Below are 20,399 nucleotides of genomic sequence, written 5' to 3'. Positions count from 1 at the left end.
TTGGGGGGGCCATTTCACACTTCAGGGTGCCTATTTGGCCTCTGTGGGCCATTTAACATTGTTTCCTATGGAAAAAATCGGGTCAATTGAGACATTGAACAGTAAAATCGGGTCAATTGGGACATTTAACATTGTTCCCTATGGGAAATCGCGGGCATCGCGTCGGTCGCATCGCACCCGATTTTTTAGTGCATGTAATGCCCGCGATTTTTTACTAACGATGCCCACGATCAAAATCGTGGGCGCCCTTCTAGGTAAAGAGTACCATTTTGTGAATAAGTGATCCTTTTGAATCCATACGAGTTGGTATTTTATATTCAAGTATGTGACTTACAGAAACTTTATGGCCCGTATTCAGTTATCTTCTGATAGCTGCTCACATTATGATTACATACCTCCTATGGGATGCGGAGGTTAGTATGTATTGTATTGATACAATTGCAAATGACATCTACTGTGTACTATGCTGTGTGATATCTGATGGACTCTGATGATGTCAATGGGACTAATAAGGTTAATAATCTTTATCTTTAGGATTTCCACTGGATAAAGCTGTTGCTTACTCAAAATTGCGCAACCCGTTCTTGATCAATGACTTGGATATGCAATATTTCATCCAAGACAGGTAAATAGGACCTTTATTAATTTAGTAGTATACATTTTATATAATGTTTTAATAATATTTACATGGTTGAGACATTTTATATTTTTAACTTATTAAGCTATAGTACAGGTTGAGTATCCCTTATCTGAAATGCTCGGGGCCACAAGCATTTTGGTTAAGGCATTTTTCCGGTTTTAGGAATATTTTTTTTAACATACTTACCTGGTCCCCTGGTTGTGCCCCGATGGTCCCCTGGCATCCACGGTTTCCCCCGGCATCCACGGCTGGCTTTAGGATCCTCTTCAACAGGTGCAGTGGTGACATCACCATGCAATGCACCCCTGGGACTGGAGATGCCTCTGAAGAGGATCCTGAAGCAGCTGTGGATGCCGTGGGACGTGGTAAGTATGAAAAAAGGGGCAGGGGAAAAAATACTCTGAAAAAACACGTTTTTTGTAATATTTTGGTTTTCGGATATACGGATACGGGATACTAAACCACAGGTCGGGTATCCCGTATCCGGGCATCCCGTATCCGAATTATTCCAAAAACCGTGTTTTTTTGGAATAATTCAAATTTTTTTTTTGTTTTTTTTCCCCCCTCTAACCCTCTTTTAATACTTACCAAGTCCTCCGGCGTCCACGGCAGGCCTTCCGCATCCTCTCCGGCGTCTCCAGCGGTCCCAGGAGTGCTTTGCGCGAGTGCACGCGCGCGCCTGAGACGTCACCGGCGCGCCTGGGAACTTGCGCAAAGCACTCCTGGGACCGCTGGAGATGCCGTAGACGGTGCTGGTGGCCTGCCGTGGACGCCGGAGGACTCCATGGACGCCGAGGGACCATCGGGGACCCACCAGGGGCAGGTAAGTATGGCAAAAAAAAAATTATTCCAAAAACCGGAATTTTCCCTTATCCGGAATGCTCGTGGTCCCGAGCATTTTGGATAAGGGATACTCAACCTGTACTATACCTGAAAAACATGCTTACATATAACAACATGCTCTACGTACTAATTTCAATGATGCCAGGCTACCGACAGTTTGCATTCTAAAAGTAAGCATGCAGAGGCGGGTCATGTTAAGCTTGCTGGCTGTCAGTATTCCGACATCCTGACCTCTTCAAAGTATTCCACTTTCACACAGAAACGTGTGTGGAACTCTATTATACTGGAAAATCTGTTTGTATTCAGTTATGACTGTATCTGCATTAGAGTTATTACATCTATTTGAAGTAAATAACTATAATACTTTATGGTTGCTTTTTGCTTGGTCCATTCGCTGATTTTAGTGCTGGACCTAAAGATAAATAGGTAAGCCTGAGCATACTTTGTCACTGGTATACAGCCTCATATGTTGAAATGGTTTGAGTCTATGCTCTTATGGCGCTGAATTTGAGTGTCTGCAGCACCAGTGACTAGAGTTACTCCCTTAGTAACTAAATATAACGTTTTGGAAAAGTGGTGGTACAGTAAGTGACTTTGTACCGCTGACGCCCTCCCAGTAAATGACGTAACTGAGGTGAAATAACACCATGGGCCAAATGTAATAGGGTGAGAGTTTCAGAAAGTGAGAGATTTTGGGAGAGTTTTCCCATGTTTTTAAAGCAGCAATTTATTACATTGCAAAATCAACCTGGTTTTGCAGTGTAATTGATTGCTGCTTTCAAAAACAGGGGAAAACTCTCCCAAAATCTCTCACTTTCTGAAACTCTCACCCTATTACATTTGGCCCCATATCTCTTTATACCAAATTAAAAGTGAGTGTAAATATAAAGTTTACTCTCCTTATCTCACGTGTCTTCACCTCATCAGAGGCTCTCCATTAATATAAGTATGATGGAGACATGTAAAACAATACGAATCCAATATAGTATAATATTGTAAGGATAACAAATTTATTCAAAACATTTAAAGAGGGAAATGTTTTTTTTCTAAATACAGGATAAGAATCAGATTAAAAAGACCACTATAATGTGTCTTTCATTTATTTAGGATGGAGGTTTACCAGATTGTGGAGATAAAAGCGCCTGTAGAGAGATTTACTTTGTCTCACAAGGTAACACTGGTTTTCCGGATCAACCAGGCCTTCAGGTGTCTCCAAAGTCCGCATGCTGGATTCCTCCCTCCTAAACTCACAGCTTTCTGCAACGCGTATCGGAGCTTCCTTGTTCCTTCTTCAAGCAGTATAACCACATACTGCTTGAAGAAGGAACAAGGAAGTTCTGGTTTGAAGTTGAAGGCCTGGTTGATCCGGAAAACCAGTGTTACCTTGTGAGAAAAAGATCTCTCTACAGGCGCTTTTATCTCCACAATCTGGTAAACCTCCATCCTAAATAAATTTATAGTGGTCTTTTTAATCTGATTTTTACCCTGTATTTAGAAAAAAATAATTTTTCCCTATTTAAATGTTTTGAATAAATTTGTTATCCTTACAATATTATACTATTTTGGATTCTTATTGTTTTACATGTCTCCATCATACTTCTATTAATGGAGAGCCTCTGATGAGGGGAAGACACGTGAGATAAGGAGAGTAAATTTTTTATATTTACACTCACTTTTATTTGGTATAAAGAGATAAGGTGTTTTTTCACCTCACGGTTACGTCATTTACTGGGAGGGCGTCAGTGCACAAAGTCACTTACCACCACTTTTCCAATACAGCCTCATATGATTTCCGGTTCCATTCACTTACTGCACTTTTGTCCCTTTTTCTTCATATTAATATCTGTAAACACTCTAGAACTGAATGTATTATTAGTTATTTATTTTTTACTAGTGTTACATTCGTTTCAGACAGCCATTGTTGCTTTGGTAACCAGCTGCATCATATTAAATTGCCAAGATAGTACAGCTTTGTTCTATTGTTTAATGTTTGTTTGTCATCATCCTTTGTACATATACACAGCCTAATGATTCTTTGGAAACTGAATAAATCATTATCGCACAGCTTATACAGATCCCTTTGCTTGTATTCATTTTCACGTTTAAAGGGCAGCTCTTTAGGCTGGCCATACATTTTATATTTGCCGTTTTATGTTCCTTTCAGTTTTTTAACCTGAAACAATTGTACAGATCTAATTAAATTGCAAAGAGGCCATGCATGCTTCCTGTTCTTTCCTTTTCAGCCAGTACTTGTCGCTTGGGGGCGGGGCTATCCACTAATAATTATTTCTTTTTACACTGCTAAATCCTCTCCAAGGGGTGAATGCTGCACGTACTTTTTGAACTAGATTGCATCTAGTTCAAAACACGCTGCTTTAGCACATCGCATGCGTTTTGAACTGTATGCGATCTACTTCTAAACACGCGGTGTGCATTGCACCGTGTATGGGCACCTTTAGTTGAATATGCGAGCCATACCATGCCGATACTGTTTGTTAAGCAGATATGTAAACTGAGACAGTATATACTGTACTCTGATATTTGTATGGCAACTTTCTCCTCCATGATAAATGCTTCTCAGACTCGACTGCCACTGCATGCAGTTTACTCCAGGCTATTTGTCCCCGGTGGATGATCACTTCCGGGGTACTGCTTGTCCGCGTTGCCTGTTCCATGGATATTAATGCCGACTGGAGCATGGTCTGTAGGTCAAATTATATAATAATCCATATATTAATCTGACTTGTTTCTCTGCCCCTGTGCATCAAGATAATGTGCAGTATTCAATGCCGGTGCGAGCGGCCGGCGAGGGGGTTAAACTGCGAGGATCACAGAAAACCAGTGATCCTCGCAGTTTAACCCCCGCGCCGGCCGCTCGCACTATGCAACGTTCCGGGGGAATCCTCGCAGTCACAGAACTGCGAGGATTCTCCTAAACTGCGAGAGCCGCGGCTAGTGCAGCAAACTCGCTGTAATTAGCCTCGATTCTCGCAGTTTTTGGAGGCACATTCGCAAATTCCCCCTCGCTCAAAAAACGGAGCGAGGGGGAATTTGCGAATGAGGGGGGGTCAGTTGAATACTGACAGGGTGAGCGGTGACTGCGAGCAAAAAGTCCTGCTCGCAGTCACCGCTCGCCCACGGCATTGAATATATGCCAATGGCTTAAGCAGCCCATACACGCTGCTATGAGGGTGTGCTTTCCGTGCTGTACTAGCACGGATTGCATTGCATTGCCTGTGCACACGTTGAGCATGCAATGCGATGCAATGTGATGAAACCTAAGTACAAAAAGTTTGTGCAAGCACATACTTTTTGTACTGTGCGATGAGGTGCCGCGGGAGCGCGCACCTCAAAGCACACATCGGAACAGCACGCATAGCAGCGTGTATGGGCAGCATTAGTGGTAGGCAGCTTTTGTTGAAAATCACCCATGTTACACTACACGTTAGCACTTTCTTTTCATTGTAAGTTATCTGAATGTAAAATTCGAATTCCATGTGTAAATTACATTCCAGCCTGTGCGGTTGTGGTATAGCAGGTCAACAGGGTTTAGATCGACCATGGTACCACCCTTAGTCCACCCGGTTTAGTTAGACACGTAAAGATAGTCGGCGGCTGCTAGTGCAGCAGTAACGCTAGTTAGACACCGGCGGCTGATCGGTGGGACCATGGTCAACGGACACATGGACGACGGGACTTTTTTTCAGGATTTTTTGGTGCCGAATGTCACAGGAGTCTCACATTCTCGCCAGTCCATTGCAGAGAATGGGGCACGCGAGCGGCTCAACGAATGCGCTCCCCATTCTGACGCATGGCGTAGTCGCGATGGGAGCTGCTCACATGAGAACGGCTCCATCTGTATGTGCACAGTGTCTACTCAGGCATGGTGCCTCGCTACACTCGGCACACTATTTTATTCTACTCTATGTGCACTTGGGTAGTAAAGACTGATCCAAGTGGACTGGCACCAAAAAATCCTGAATGGTCCCGCCGATCAGCCCCTGGTGTGTAACTATCGTTACTGCCACTCTCGCGGCTGCTGACTAGCTTTACACGTCTGACCCCATTGACCCGGCGTCCGGATACCGCCTGTGCAGCTGTAATGAAAAAACTTTTTTATATATTGAAACCGTTTACTGTGTAGAAATATGATAAGAAAAAGCATTGTATTTAATCAATGGGGTACATTATTGCTAAAGCTACCAATCCGCTTCTCTCTATCAATTCCATTTTGCATCCTAGAAAATGAGACCTAATCTGATTGGTTGTTATGGGCAACATCAACCCTTTATATTTTTAGAAGCTTTATATAGTTTTCCTTATGTTTAAGGAGGCACAATACATGCAATGCTATATTCCTGTATTATTTGGATGTTTATGTTTGGTATTGTGTCTGTCTCCTACTTCTCTAGGAGGGAAGTGTACCGAATATTGCAGCAAGAGGGAATAGATCTTCCTCGTTATGCTGTACTTAATCGAGACCCTGATAAGCCAGATGGTAAGTATGGAGGGTCTTGCATCAGGATCAAGTAAAGGGAGAACAATGGCATAGCTGAAAGCTGTAGTCCTGTCTAGAAATGCATGCAGTTGATTGTAGTCACAGGTACATCACTACATTTGCAGTGCAGGGATTGTTGTAGTGTTCCACTGCTTGGGGAAATGTGCAGTTTTTATAGGTTTCTTTATCCAAGGTTTCCAGTAGCATGTTCAGATCAGATGTATGTACCTGTGTATATTAGATATTTGGCACAAATATGGCTGGTATGAATATTTTATATTGTCCATTAGAAGTTCATTTTAATCTGTGATACTTGTGACTCTCTACCGACAGAATGTAACCTAGTGGAAGGAGAAGACCAGGTCGAAGTAAATGGAGAAATCTTCCCCAAACCCTTTGTAGAAAAGCCAGTCAGTGCAGAAGATCACAATGTATATATCTATTACCCAACCTCTGCCGGAGGCGGCAGCCAGCGGCTATTCAGGAAGGTAAGTAGCTCCAGCAGAGACTCTCATATCCTGCCTGCGTTGTGTTCTATGTGGAGGCTTGTCTCGAGACAACCAGTTAGCAGCACATGCACCAACTCACCCACTTGTGGTGATACATGTTATTTCAGAGATGAAGGACGTGCAGCCCAGTCCATACCCTGAAGAAGACCTGTTGATAGTGTCCAGTGATCAGCCTCCTATAAACAGGAAATAGTATTTACGCCATGCTGCCATTTAACTTTTTAGTGTTCTCTGTATATAAATACAGCATCTGCTATGAAATGTTTGTCATTTTCTCTAATCATATGATGACCTGTAACTAGTTCTGTATTTTACTACCTTTGAAATGTCACCTTCAGACTTTGCTAATATAGTTGCAGAACATATTGTAATTTGCAGCTGTGTAATGACCTGTATTGTTTCAATGGGTGTTCTTGTGTTTGCCATTAGATCGGCAGTCGCAGCAGTGTTTACTCCCCAGAGAGCAGTGTTCGGAAGACTGGATCTTACATTTATGAAGAATTCATGCCAACTGATGGTACAGATGTTAAGGTACAAATAAAAGGCATTGCTGTCTGCAATAGCTGTGCCAAGGAAGCTGATAAATCCAACAATAATTATCTTTAAATATTCTTTTAGGTTTATACTGTTGGTCCCGATTACGCCCATGCAGAGGCCCGTAAATCTCCAGCTTTGGATGGGAAAGTGGAGCGGGACAGCGAAGGCAAGGAAATCCGCTACCCTGTCATGCTAACTGCCATGGAGAAGCTGGTTGCACGTAAAGTCTGCTTGGCTTTTAAGGTTAGGTGCTGTCTTCTTTTCTCCGTTTTACTGTATTTGGGTAAATCATATAAAGAGATCTGTCTGTTGTAAGCTAAATACTTGGCTCAAAAGAGGATTCAAGTGCAATATTTATTGGGAAGAGCTTGTCCCCCGGATTGGATGTGGGCATTGTGAATAATAACAGAAATAGTATATTACTATTTTGAAGGAGGTCTGTATAAAACTAGCCAGATGATAGTTATTGAACCTTTGGGAATCTTGCTGAACAGCAGTAGCCAGAGTTATTATATGATCATATCATACAGTATATGATCAAAGGGAACATCTAACCAGCAATACTGTACACGTAAATGCATATAAAAATGATGACCAGTAAGCTACATGCCCATTGCTAGCAGCTGGTTATGGTGGTCTTCCCTAACCTAGTGCATTATCTAGATGGCTGGTTCAGCATGTGTATATTGAGAAACAATCATAATCTGAATATTTCTATATACGTTTCAGCAAACAGTTTGCGGGTTTGACTTGTTGAGAGCCAACGGCCATTCGTTTGTTTGTGATGTCAACGGCTTCAGTTTTGTGAAGAATTCTATGAAATACTATGATGACTGTGCCAAAATACTTGGGTGAGTTCACAGCCAACACGTTCTCTGTTACTCTTTTACAATACTAGTTTATATAGAAACTACAGATCCCTATAAATGTCTCCTCTACCATATAGCAGATGGGAGGAGCTTGCTGCTCGATAGGTGGCCACTACTTTGGTTATGGAAAATAATGTTCTGAAGGTATGTTGTGGTAATGTTGTCTTATAACCACGTTTTGCTTCTATTTAGGAATATAATAATGAGGGAGCTTGCACCACAGTTCCATATTCCCTGGTCCATACCAACAGAGGCCGAGGATATTCCCATTGTACCAACTACATCTGGCACAATGTGAGTGACATGATACTTATCTCTATGATGGACCATATGTCTGGATTTACATTGATCTGGTGTTCACGTTTGTGTTATAATAAAACATTTGGGAGAAAAGAATGATGAAATCCTAAAGACATATTTTAAGTACGAGTTTCAGTATTGATTACTGTGTTGCGTTTCCCTTTAATATACATCATCGATCTGCCATAGAGTGTTCTAAGCCATTCTGTTGTTATGGCAAATGCTCTTTCTAGCAGCAGTACTTCACATTTTGATCCTTATGTGTTAGTAACGGGGATATTGTGTTTCTTTTTGCTCACGTCGCTGACTGCTCCCGCTGTTAACAGTGGGATTTCCTGCACACAAAGTCCAAAACTGTTTTTACACATGGTCTTGATTACATGAATAGTTGTGAGTCATGCATTTACAGAGAGGTTACCCACTCTGAATGGCTGGGTTCGCTGCAACACATGGCAAATAGTTCCCAGCAATTGAGTGGAGTGAGATATAGGATTGCAGTAGTCTTGTGTAATGGCAAAAGTAAGTTTCTTCATAGGAGAAGGAAAGTTAGTTGTGATGGCACCAGGTAATGGAGCAAGAAGAGTCTGGTGGTTTAGTATGAAGCCCTGGACAACTCAGGGGAGAGGTGGCCATGGTATAACAAAAAAGGTGGTCACATGCAAGAAAGTTAGAATCTCACAGATGAGGAAGTTCCAGAGAGAGTGGCTTTGGGGTACATGGAAGTGGCTAGGCTTTGCATTGGAAAGTGAAGAAGGAAAATTGTCTTTCTGTGATATGCACAAATCAATGATGCGATGTACATAGTATAGTGACCTTTATCTTTGTGTAATGATTTAGGATGGAGTTGCGATGTGTGATTGCAATAATCCGGCATGGCGACCGCACACCAAAGCAGAAGATGAAGATGGAGGTCCGGCATTCTAGGTAACTAAGTAATACAACTAAGGCACTTGCTTTCCAACATGCATGTTTTTCCATAGTCCGCTTTTCATATTACATTTACACCCAATAAAACTTTACACCTATAATGATCTATACTGCACATCAACCAATCAGTTGTCCGCTCTCATTCGAGTATGCTAAAAAATTTCTGCTAATAACAATGTAGAATTTTCTGTGGTTATTATGCTTAAAACTACATGATGACCTTTTGAAACATCTCCCCGGATGAACGATGCAGAGACAGCCAGACTGGGAGCACACAGGTTTGCAGGAAGCCTCTGATTGGTGGCACTGGTCTATTTTGCAAGATTACTTATTTATGATTGTGTTTTTGTGCAATCAGGTTCTTTGAATTGTTTGAACATTATGATGGTTACAAAACAGGAAAGTTGAAGCTAAAGAAGCCAGAGCAACTGCAGGTATGATACCTTTCTGAGTGAAGGTCAGGTGTACTTGGTTACACTATACAGACTATACAGCCATGTACATAGGGGAAGTAAAAGTTGGCTTGTAGAAATATCATCTGTGTCAGAGGTTCTCAAATGCCGTCCTCAAATCACTGTTATTCCCCGTACACACGGTTCAATTTGGTCTATTTCTCTATTCAATTTTACTCGTATAAGCAGAATCAAAATCAAATTGAATAGAATTGAACGCATTTGATTTCGATTTAGTCACGATGCGCGGCCCCGTGACATTGAAATCTAATAGAAAAATAGATTATACAGGCAAGACTATGGGGTGTATTCAATGATTTTTGAGAGCTGTGACAGCGAGCAGTGCTGACTGCTCGCTGCCACAACTCTCAGGGCCCATATTCAGCTGACCCCCTGCACACGCCGTTTCCGCCTCGCTAGGTTTTTGCACCGATGGGGAAATGGCGTGTGCGGCTGCTAAAACAGCAAGGTTCATGGCTAAATGCAGCATGCTCAACCATGAGCCTCGCTGTTTGGGGAACTCCTTGCTGTCCTCCAACAGTGAGGATTCCCCTGGAACGTAGAATAGGCTGAGCGGCCGGGATGGGGGTTAAACGGCGAGTGTCGCTTGTTTTCGGTGATCCTCGCCGTTGAACCCCCTCGCCGGACGCATTAAATACAGCCCTATATAGTACAGATCTGTAATCTAATGTTTTTGCCTTGCTGTGCGTTTCGATCCCGATTCTGCAAGGCAATCACACTGTGTGTACAGCCATTAAGCAGCATGGCATCATTGCCCCTGTAGAAGGGTGGACCAGACTATCTCGTCCACAACCGTGGATGAGATCAGGCATATACACTTAACGATGTGCCTGGTTTGCCATTCTGATTTTCCCACAAACTACAGATCAGGACGATATCGTTCTAGTGTGTACCCACCGTAATAGTCCAGGTTTTTAAGATATCCGTGGCTCAGCACATATGGATAAATCAAACTGAATGAGGTACTAATTTAGTCACCTGTGGTTAAACATAGATATACTTAAAACCTGGGCCAATAGGATGCCTTGAGGGCCAAGTCTGGGAACCTCTGATCTGTTTTACATTAGCTTCATTTATTAATACTGCATGAGTGGTAGTCTCCATATTGTTTTCTCTGCTTAAGTAAAATTACTTCACTTTGGCACCGAACTCCGTGGCTGCTGCTTCTGATTACAGGAAGTGCTGGACATAGCAAGATTGCTCCTATCAGAACTTGGAAGCCACAATGACTGTGAGATAGAAGAGCGAAAATCCAAGCTGGAACAGCTGAAAACGGTTCTGGAAATGTAAGTGGTTTTTCAGTTCCTTTATCATTATCATCATCCGTGTACATCGTCTGGGATTTCAATTTTTGACCTGTTCAAACTAAATATCTTAAGAGTCTGTGTACACTTTGAATAATGTTGCATCTTATGTGTAGTTACACATTTACTCCGATATTGTACTATCGAATCTGATGAAAATAGATGTACACATTGCTGATGACATTGCCTATATACTGCTGCTGCCTTTGTGCTATTTTATCTGCTATTTTAGACCAATAGGGTGCAAATTAGATCAGCAATTTGGTTAAGTGTGATGATTGTACATGTGTGTACAGAACATTAGCCTGTGAGGGTAAAGTGCACAGCAAGCTGCATTGATAATCTCTATTCATATTCTGTATGTACAGATGTGTCCTTGTATATCTTTGTATATCAAACACAAAATGCAAGTGTCATATTAACCAGCAAAGTCTCGTTGTATGTCCTAGTGGCATTGCGTCAAAAAAGAGGCCTGCTGTTAGTAGAGCTGCATAGGCCCCGGCGGCTCACTCATGCCAGGCATCTCAATGTATGCTAGCTGAGGTGATGTGATTGGGTGTGGTAACGCTCAAGTAATTGTAGGCCAGTATATCAGGTCTTTTTTTTTTTTTTTTAAGGATTTGCTGTTTTGTCTGTGGGTCGTTTCTATTAGCTGCGATGACTTCATTGTAGAGCGGCCATAATTCATAGAAAAGTGCTCACTGACTCATAGGGTAGTGAGCAATTTTCAGCGAATTCAGGCTAAACCAGCCTGTGAAGGGGGCAAGATCGGGTGCCGATGCCGGTGTTTAAATGCCATGGCAACGGCTCCTTGCACCTTTTGCATTTAATTGAATAGACCCCTTATGGTCACTTATTAGGCTGCCCATTTACCAATATATAAACGGGTTTCACATAGTTATACACCAGTAAGCCACATAGAGGCTCTGCATTTCTTATTTAAGAGATCTGCAAAAGTTAAGTTACTAGTTACTTTTTCTCTTTCGTCCATCCTGGTGACACAGCTAACCTTGGGATGTAGTAGGGTCCGCAGGAGCAAAGGCACCTATGCTGACTTCTTTTGGAAGTAGGCTCCTCCCTTCTGCATCCTAGAATGCCCCAGTTCGTTTTAGGTGCCCACCGGAGTGGCTGCTTTGCTGACTAGGCTGCTGACTGCAGCTGTTTTTCTGATGGAATAGTATAGCTAGGTGTTTATTTTTTTTATTAATGCACAGTGTGTTACTTCTGTACAGAAGGTCCCACACACTGAGAGCGCAGCAGAGGCTGACAGAAGCGCATCCTGTCAGCTGTCAGTGTGCAGAGGGAAGTTGTCTGCTCCCTCTGCACAGCTTTTAAACCTCTTTTTAAATAAGTTTTTCCTGGCCTCTGGGGGGTACTAACCTGGCTCCCTATGTAGAGGGGGATCATGGGGGATGGACTCCTTGCGATGGCGGCCACCATCTTGCAGGGCTTACAGACTGAAATCCCCTAGGGGAGGTGAAGTCTGTTACAGGAGTCCAGCGGTGTTGGACACTTCCAAGTGATCCCAGGAAGAAGGGGAGGCACTGGAAGGAAGGAGAATACACCAGTGGGAGCGACTGAAGGGGGTAAGGCGCCGAAAGGCCTATCTTCCCTGCTGATGCAGAGACTTGGTCTCTTTCTGCTCTGTCTGTTGGCGCCCTTTTCTCTCCAGGCTGCAGAGCTGAAGCAGGGTTTCTCAGACACAGCACAGAGGAAAAGTTTCTCCTTGGACATCGCTTTCCCCCTGCTGTTCGCAGAGGATATTTGGTGGCGTTTTTTGCAGACAGATAAGTACACTGTTACACAATTCTGTACATTTGCCTGGCATTGTGCACTGTGCTTTAGTTATGACTGAAGGGTGTACTTCTGCTGCATTAGGGGAGAGAGCGCCGGCCATGTTGGTTAACTGCAAATTCTGTGGGGTTAAATTAACATGTGAACAGATGGATCAAGGGAATTTGTGCCCCTCTTGTGAGTCTGTGCCCAGCGGTGCACAAGCCCAGAGGCCTGAGCAATCTGAACTTGGGTGGGCAGCTGCGTTGGGGAGGTCTATGGATGCCTTGGTTAAGGCTTTAGACAGGCAAAATGAGAACTTGGGAAAGTCTCCTGGCCGTGTTTCTTACTCCCAGACTTCACTGGGCTCCATTACCCCATCTCAGGGGGACTTAACGTTGGTGCAGTTTATGCAGGATACTGCACAGGGGGTACATAAACTAAATGTGTTTATGGAGCAGTTTGCTAGAAACTCTGATAGTGTTGCTAATAGACACCCATTATCGTCTTCTCCCCTGTTGAATATGGATTCTGAAGAGGAGGGTGTATGTGAAGAAGAGGTGCCCTGTGGACAGAATGAGGAAGATGTTTCTGTGCCGGGCATTGAGGATTTAATTTGTGCTGTTAGGCAGAAATTAAATCTGTCGGAAGAGGTCAGAGTGCCAGCACATTGTGTGTTTAAAAAGGTTCGCAGGGACTCTGTGACCTTTCCCTCGGATGAGGGCATGGTATCCTTGTTGGAAACAGCATGGAAGTATCCTGACAAAAAATTTACTATGTCCAGGAGATATACAAATTTGTATCCTATGCCAGAGAGCCATGTTAAATTATGGGAGAAGGTTCCCTTAGTAGATGCTCCCGTGGCTAGGTTATCAAAGTTATCACTTCCTGTACAGGGTGGTGCGGCTTTTAGGGATCCTGTTGATAAAATAATGGAAGGATTCCTTACGACGGTATTTGAAGGTGTGGGCTTCACCCTTCGTCCCATAATTGCATTGGCTTGGGTTTCCAAGGCGATGATTTAGTGGGCTGAGGCCTTGGAATATCTGCTTCAGCTGGAATCCAAGGCTTTTCTTTTGGCAGAGAAGCTTAGATGTGCAGCGGAATATATTTGTGAGGCTGGTGAGGAAGGCGCCAAGATGACGTCTAAGGTGTCTGCTACATCTATATCAGACTTGCTCTTTGGCTTAAGTCTTGGGAGGCGGATAGCGAGTCAAAGAAGTCACTTGAGTCTTTGGCCTTTAAGGGTGAACTCCTCTTTGGCTCAGAGCTTGAGGATATTATAAAGCAAGCCACAGGGGGCAAAAGTACCTTTCTTCCTACTACGTCAAAGTCTGCCAGTTAAAAATTTGGAGTTTTTAAACAATCTTTTTGTTCTTCCTTTCGGGGGGGAGCTTCAAGCAGAGGACAGGCAGGTAGAGGACGGTTCCAGCCAGTAAGTGGAAGGGACCCAGATCACGTTTTGGAGCCTTCTCGAAGAAAACTGTGTCCAAAGGAGAGGATAAATCCTCTGCATGACGGGGCGGAGACTCCCCGTTCTGCAATTAGAGTGGGGGGCCGCCTCCTGCAGTTTCGGGACAGGTGGAAGAGTTCTGCCATGGATCCTTGGGTCTATTCTATTGTCTCCCAGGGCTACAGGATAAATCTAAGGAGTGGTCCCCGAAGGAGATTTCTTCCTACTCCCTTGCCGCGAGAAGCGCGTATGCGGTCTGCACTGTTGGTAGCGGCAACGTTTCTCATAGGCAAGGGCGTGGTGGTCCCGGTACCTCAGGAGGAGAGGAAGAGAGGGTTTTATTCAACTCTTTTCCTGGTACCCAAGCCAGTCGGGTCCTTCCGACCCATTCTAAATTTAAAGTCTTTAAATTTGCATCTATGGGTGGATCATTTTCACATGGAATCCCTTCTGTCAGTGCTTTTGAGCATAGAGCCGGGGGAGTTTCTAGCATCAGCGGACATCCAAGATGCTTATCTGCATGTACCCATTTGCAAGGAACATCAGTCCTTACTATGCTTTTGCAATAGGAGAGTTGCATCTTCAGTTTGGGCTGGCCACGGTCCCGAGGGTCTACCAAAATAATGGCAGCAGCTCTAAGGTTGCAAGGCATCGTAATTATACCTTACCTGGATGACCTCCTGTAAGGTATAATTCAGAGGAGAAGCTCCTGGAACATCTGAAGATTGCGACTCAGTTTTTGCAAGACCAGGGTTGGGTGTTACAGATCCTGCGTTCTTCGAGCACGACGGTTTGGCAGGGAGTGCAGCTACTGGGCAAGATGGTGGAGACGCCACTGTTTGCGAGGTTTCACTTGAGAATTTTCCAGTGCAATATTCTAGTGGGTCAGGGAACGCGAAGACCATGAAGAAGGAAAGGTTGTTGCTATCTCAGTAGACAAGGGAGTCTGTAATGTGGTGGATGGAACTGGACACTTTGCAGATGGGACGCTCCCTCCAATTGTGGGATTGGCTGGTTATTATGACCGATGCAAGTCTCAGGGGCTGGGGGGCAGTAGCCCTTCATCTAAGGCTGCAGGTTTGATGGTCCAAGGAGGAATCAAGGCTGCCGATCAACATATTGGAACTGAGTGGTTTGGAACACTCTTCTGCAGGCGGAGGATCTTCTGAGAGGATTTCCTGTGCGTGTACAGTCAGACAATGCCACGGCTGTGGCTTACTTGAATCATCAAGGCGGGACTCGCAGCAAGATGGCTATGCAGGAAGTCTCACGGATTTTCAGGTGGGCAGAATAGACCATTCTTGCTCTGTCTGCTGTATTCATTCCGGGGATCCGGAATGTGGAAGCGGATTTCCTCAGCAGGGCTGATCTGCTGGAAGGAGAGTGGACACTTCATCCAGAAGTGTTTCAGAGCCTAGTGGAGCGTTGGGGGCTCCCGGAAGTGGATTTAATGGCGTCCGGGAGCAACTGTCATGTTCCCAGGTTTTGTTCTCGAACCAGGAACCCAGTCGCTTGGGCAGTGGATGCCATGACTGTTCCTTGGCAGTTCCAACTGGTCTACGTGTTTCCACCATTCCCGATGATTCCACGGGTGCTGAAGAGAATAAGGTCTCAGAAGGTACAAGCTATTCTGATTGCACCGGATTCGCCCAGGAGGTCCTGGTACTCAGACATACTGAGGTGGTCAAGGGACTCTTGGAGTCTGCCACTTTGACCGGATTTGTTAAGACAAGGAACGTTTCTTCACCTGGACCTAGCTCGTCTCAATTTTGACGGCTTGGCTTATGAAACCTCCTTATTGAAAAAGAAGGGGTTATCTGATGCAGTTATCCAGACCATGCTTAGAGCTTGCAAGCCGGTGTCATCTGCAAATTACCATGAGTATGGAAGATTTACATCAGGTGGTGTGAACGTCAGAGGGTGCATACCTCTAGGTTCAAGATTTCTAGACTGTTGGAGTTTCTTCAGGATGGATTTTTGGCGGGCTGTGCCTACAATCCTTAAAGGTGCAGATTTCGGCGTTATCGATTTTCTTTCAGAAAAGAGTGGCTCTGTTACCTGAGGTTCAGACCTTTTTACAAGGTGTGACGAGACTAAAACCCCCTTATAGGCAGCCAGTGGCGCCTTGGGTTTTGTCTTTAGTATTGTCAGTTTTACAAAATCCTCCTTTTGAACCATTAAGATCGGCTGATCTTAAATTTGTTTTATGGAAACTTACCTTTTTGTTAGCCATTGCTTCGGCTAAGCGTGTTTCGGAGTTGGGAGCTTTGTCTTGCAAGTCTCCCTTTTTTATTTTTCATGAAGATAGGCCTGTGCTTCGAACAGTTCCTAAGCTTCTACCTAAGGTAGTATCTTCTTTTCATTTGAACCAGGAGATTGTGCTCCCAGTGTTTTCCCTTCCTGAAGGGGTTAGAAATCGGGACAAATTAATAAAGTTGGACGTTGTTCGCGCTTGCTGATATATGTTGAAAGAGTAAAGGACATTTGCAAATCTTTGCTTTTGGTGTTGTATGATGTGCATAAGATTGGGTGGCCTGCTTCTAAACAGACCTTTGCCAGATGGTTGAGGTCAGTGATTGCTTATGCTTACACCAAGGTAGGTCGACCTGTTCCTTCACGTACAATGCTTATATTGATTGTGCATATAAGATGTTCAGGCATTGTACTGAGTTGTGTATCCTAGTGGGGTTTTGAAGTTGAACTGAAGCATTCTGGGATGCAGAAGGGAGGATCCTGCTTCCAAAAGAAGTCCGCATAGGTGCCTTTGCTCCTGCGGACCCTACTACATCCCAAGGTTAGCTGTGTCGCCAGAATGGACTCAAAAAAAGGGGTTTGAACAGTAAGTTCTTAACAAAATCCCCTTTTATTATTATAATTTTTTTTCTAGAAAACTTTTAAATGGACAGAAGATATCATACATCTCACAGGGCAATGAAAGTTTTACTCAAAACAGGCAAAAACAGTGTTGTTTTTTTTTCTCTTTGGATTTTAAGAAAGTGAACTAAAATATATTTTATGCTTCTGCATTAATTCACCCATTTAGACAGGGTGTCCCCGAGTCTTTAGGTGCCAGGATGCATGACATAGGATTTATTTTAATGTCTTCCACGTTTCTCGGCTTTTTAAATGTTTCTTTGACCCTCATTCTGATCTGCTAGATAAGCCCAGCTCACATATTCCATGAATGTTGCTGGATTTAGACCAGATGTATAAAACTGTGAATGGGTGGCCACCCGGATGGTGATGAAAGGGTTAGACAGCTCCCGGGCTTGGTTAGCACTCCAATTCTTGCCTGCTCTGGATCCGCCCTCAGAATATTCACCACAGGGTTATAGCATGAACCCGTACGCATTTCTCCGCCTTACAATCTCTGCAGCTTCCTCAAAGTATCCGCCAAAGTTGTAAGGCAGTGAAACGCGTAGGGTTTCATGCTATAGGTACCAGTGCTCATCTATTAACCCTGTGGTGAATATTCTGAAGGCGGATCCAGAGCAGGCAAGAATTGGAGTGCTAACCAAGCTGGGAGCTGCTTAACCCTTTCATCACCATCTGGGTGGCCACCGGTGCACAGTTTATAGATCTGGTCTAAATTCAGCAACAATCACAGCAGGAGAGGTAACTGTACTAGCTCTATGCTCAGCACACAATTTTATTCTTCCACCACGCCCTAGTGGATGGTAGGGCATGAAATACCGCCTGTCTGCTCAAAAAAAGGGAATAACCCCATGTCGACTTTTTGACTAGGTGAACACTAGGTAGAACCATAATGTTAAGGTCATTAAGCTTTAATCGCTTCTGTTTATACACACAGTCCCTGTCCTGTTCATGGGGAATACGGTCACTTGGTCTACAAGCATTATGGTTCTACCTCGTGTTCATTGTAGCACCCTGCATCTTCCAAAACCTGTGCAGTGCCTCCTCCCTGCCTGGGGTGTTGCGCTCTTCTGTGGTGCTTCTATCACACGCACTATATTATTATATTATATTATTTCAGCACTGATATGCAGACCAGATAGTGCTAGAAGCCGCCCAGCGGGGAAGAGGATCTGTATGTGCTTTGAAAGATTCAAGGTGCTAGAATTAACACTAGACATGCCAAGTATATATACTGTATATCACGTGGCTGGAAGAGACAGGCACAAGCTGTGATTCAGTGAAGTTTCCACGCTCGTCAGTAAGGAAGTGAAGTAATACCATTTTTACATTGGATAAAGCAGGAGTGTGCACGTGGTTTTCCTATAATGCTGCAAGTCTGTATCTGAGCCTGGCTTTTTCTGTGCCAGTGGTTAGACGTCACTTGCTTTTGAATTGCTTTGTGTGCACACAGTGCCCCCTACTGCCAACATTATTTATATACGAAGATTGTTTCAATACGAGGAATTGTGTTGCAGCTTTGCATAAAATAAAAGTGAAAGGACAATATCTTTTTTCATTTATCCATGTATGTAAACTAAACAGGTGTTTATACTGTGTCACAGCACATCAGTTCTGTGGCCTTACCAGCTATAGTGAGGTTTGCCACGGTCAATTGTACTGTACCCTTATATATTTGCTGAGAGAAAATGCTGTAGTATCCTATTGAAAATGCTCAGTATTGTCTATTATTGAGAAAATATAACATAACGGAGGCAAAAATGTTTACTATAACCTTTCCCGAGTCTGTGAGAGGTTTCCACACATTTTGTGTCACATTATCGCCATCCTCTAATGAAAAGAGCTTGAACATATTTTCAGGTGTGTGTGGACATTTCAGCTTTATCCAGTAAGAAAGTCAGTAGGGATTTATATGACTGTAATATCTGCGTATTACTGCGTGTCACTAACTGGTCTTCTGATAAAGGGAAATCCCCATTCATTTCACCCCCCACATCATGTCAAAATATCCAGTATATGATGTATATCTGATGCTGATTTCGAACCTTTACCCAGTGTAAATGAAATAAGTTGGCAATGCGTGCATGGCTCTGGACACACATATATATGCACATATGCAGATTTGCTTGGATTTCATAACCATGTTGTATTTTATTTTCCAGGTATGGTCATTTTTCTGGTATTAATAGGAAAGTGCAGCTGACCTATCTGCCCCATGGGCATCCAAAGTCATCCAGCGAGGATGAAGGTGAGACCGTGAAGGCATGTTATGAACGCATTGGTTGTCTCTACATGATGCCATGGAATGGGTTATTCCTCTTCACAATTTTTTGAATGATGTATTCAAGGGATTAGAAGTTGGTGACTTAGTTGTCTCCTGCGCGGTGATACTGAAATGCTCACAAATAATGGTCTGTCTTTATAGATGCCCGCAAGGATTCCCCCTCTTTGTTACTAGTGTTGAAATGGGGTGGTGAACTGACGCCAGCTGGGCGAGTACAGGCTGAAGAACTAGGACGGGCGTTTCGCTGTATGTACCCTGGAGGGCAAGGTATGGTTCCTTCATCATTCCGTCACACTTTTCTCTTCTGTCTGGTCTTCATTGGCTCCTCACAGGGAGATGTATTTAGCAGTGACAAGAGTGGAGATGTGTGTCAGTGGAGAAATTGCCCATGGAAACCAATCAGCTGTGAAGTAACATTTATCAAGTGTATTGTATAAATGTATACGTAGCAGCTGATTGGTTGCTATGGGCATCTACTCCACTTGTTTACTTCTCCATTTTATTCACTGCTTCATACACCTATCCCTCAGTTCCCTGTCTTTAGGATGCTTGTGTTTAACTTTCCTGCTTTTGTTTCTGTTTCACTTTTTCTGTTTTATTTACTAATAACTTAATGTTTTGTGTTTTTTCATTTCTCTGTCAAACTTCTCTTATTCTAGGTTCTATGTTTTTCTTTGTCCAATCCTTTTTATTATGTCCCGTTAATATAGCACTCTAGTGAAGCAAGAACCTACTGTATCCTATTCTTTGTGGCCTCCATTAACCATTTGTCCTCTCTGTTTATCAACATATAAGATGGTAACAACCCGGCTTTGGGCTGTAGCTCTCCTATAGATTCCGGTAAGAGCCATGAGTGCCGGTGTGATTTGCACAGTCCCTATAACTGCATCGGGGATATCCCTTCCCTCCCAACTAAACAAGGCACTGTATCCAGTGCCATGCCACTAATTTTACTTGGAGTATACATAGATTTAACAGTTCCCCTCTCAGCTTTTATTGATACGGTAGATGTCCAATTTGTGATACATGATCAACCTGGAATGGAGTTCCTTTGGGGCATGCAAAGTGTCATGTTGGATCAGTGTACATTGTTGCACATTTAGCACCTTACTTTG

At 43.5% G+C, this 20,399-nt stretch overlaps 1 protein-coding gene across 14 annotated transcripts in view; it reads left to right on the top strand.

Annotated features, from left to right (window-relative positions):
* PPIP5K1 (diphosphoinositol pentakisphosphate kinase 1) overlaps nt 1-20,399 on the top strand; it is a 148,894-nt gene that overhangs the window by 51,802 nt on the left and 76,693 nt on the right. For all 14 annotated transcript variants that reach the window (XM_083184079.1, XM_083184080.1, XM_083184083.1 and 11 more), the window contains exons 5-16: nt 535-625; nt 5,896-5,981; nt 6,315-6,469; nt 6,920-7,021; nt 7,109-7,270; nt 7,757-7,878; nt 8,089-8,190; nt 9,034-9,120; nt 9,482-9,557; nt 10,773-10,882; nt 19,163-19,248; nt 19,426-19,551. In XM_083184079.1, coding sequence (XP_083040205.1) covers nt 535-625; nt 5,896-5,981; nt 6,315-6,469; nt 6,920-7,021; nt 7,109-7,270; nt 7,757-7,878; nt 8,089-8,190; nt 9,034-9,120; nt 9,482-9,557; nt 10,773-10,882; nt 19,163-19,248; nt 19,426-19,551 — 1,305 coding nt within the window. The remainder of the gene's footprint in view (nt 1-534; nt 626-5,895; nt 5,982-6,314; nt 6,470-6,919; nt 7,022-7,108; nt 7,271-7,756; nt 7,879-8,088; nt 8,191-9,033; nt 9,121-9,481; nt 9,558-10,772; nt 10,883-19,162; nt 19,249-19,425; nt 19,552-20,399) is intronic.

Source organism: Crinia signifera, chromosome 4, assembly GCF_055691185.1.
Source record: "Crinia signifera chromosome 4, ASM5569118v1, whole genome shotgun sequence".
NCBI lineage: Eukaryota > Metazoa > Chordata > Amphibia > Anura > Myobatrachidae > Crinia > Crinia signifera.
The sequence above is the reverse complement of the archived record's forward strand: the minus strand, read 5'-3'. Positions and strand labels throughout refer to the sequence as shown.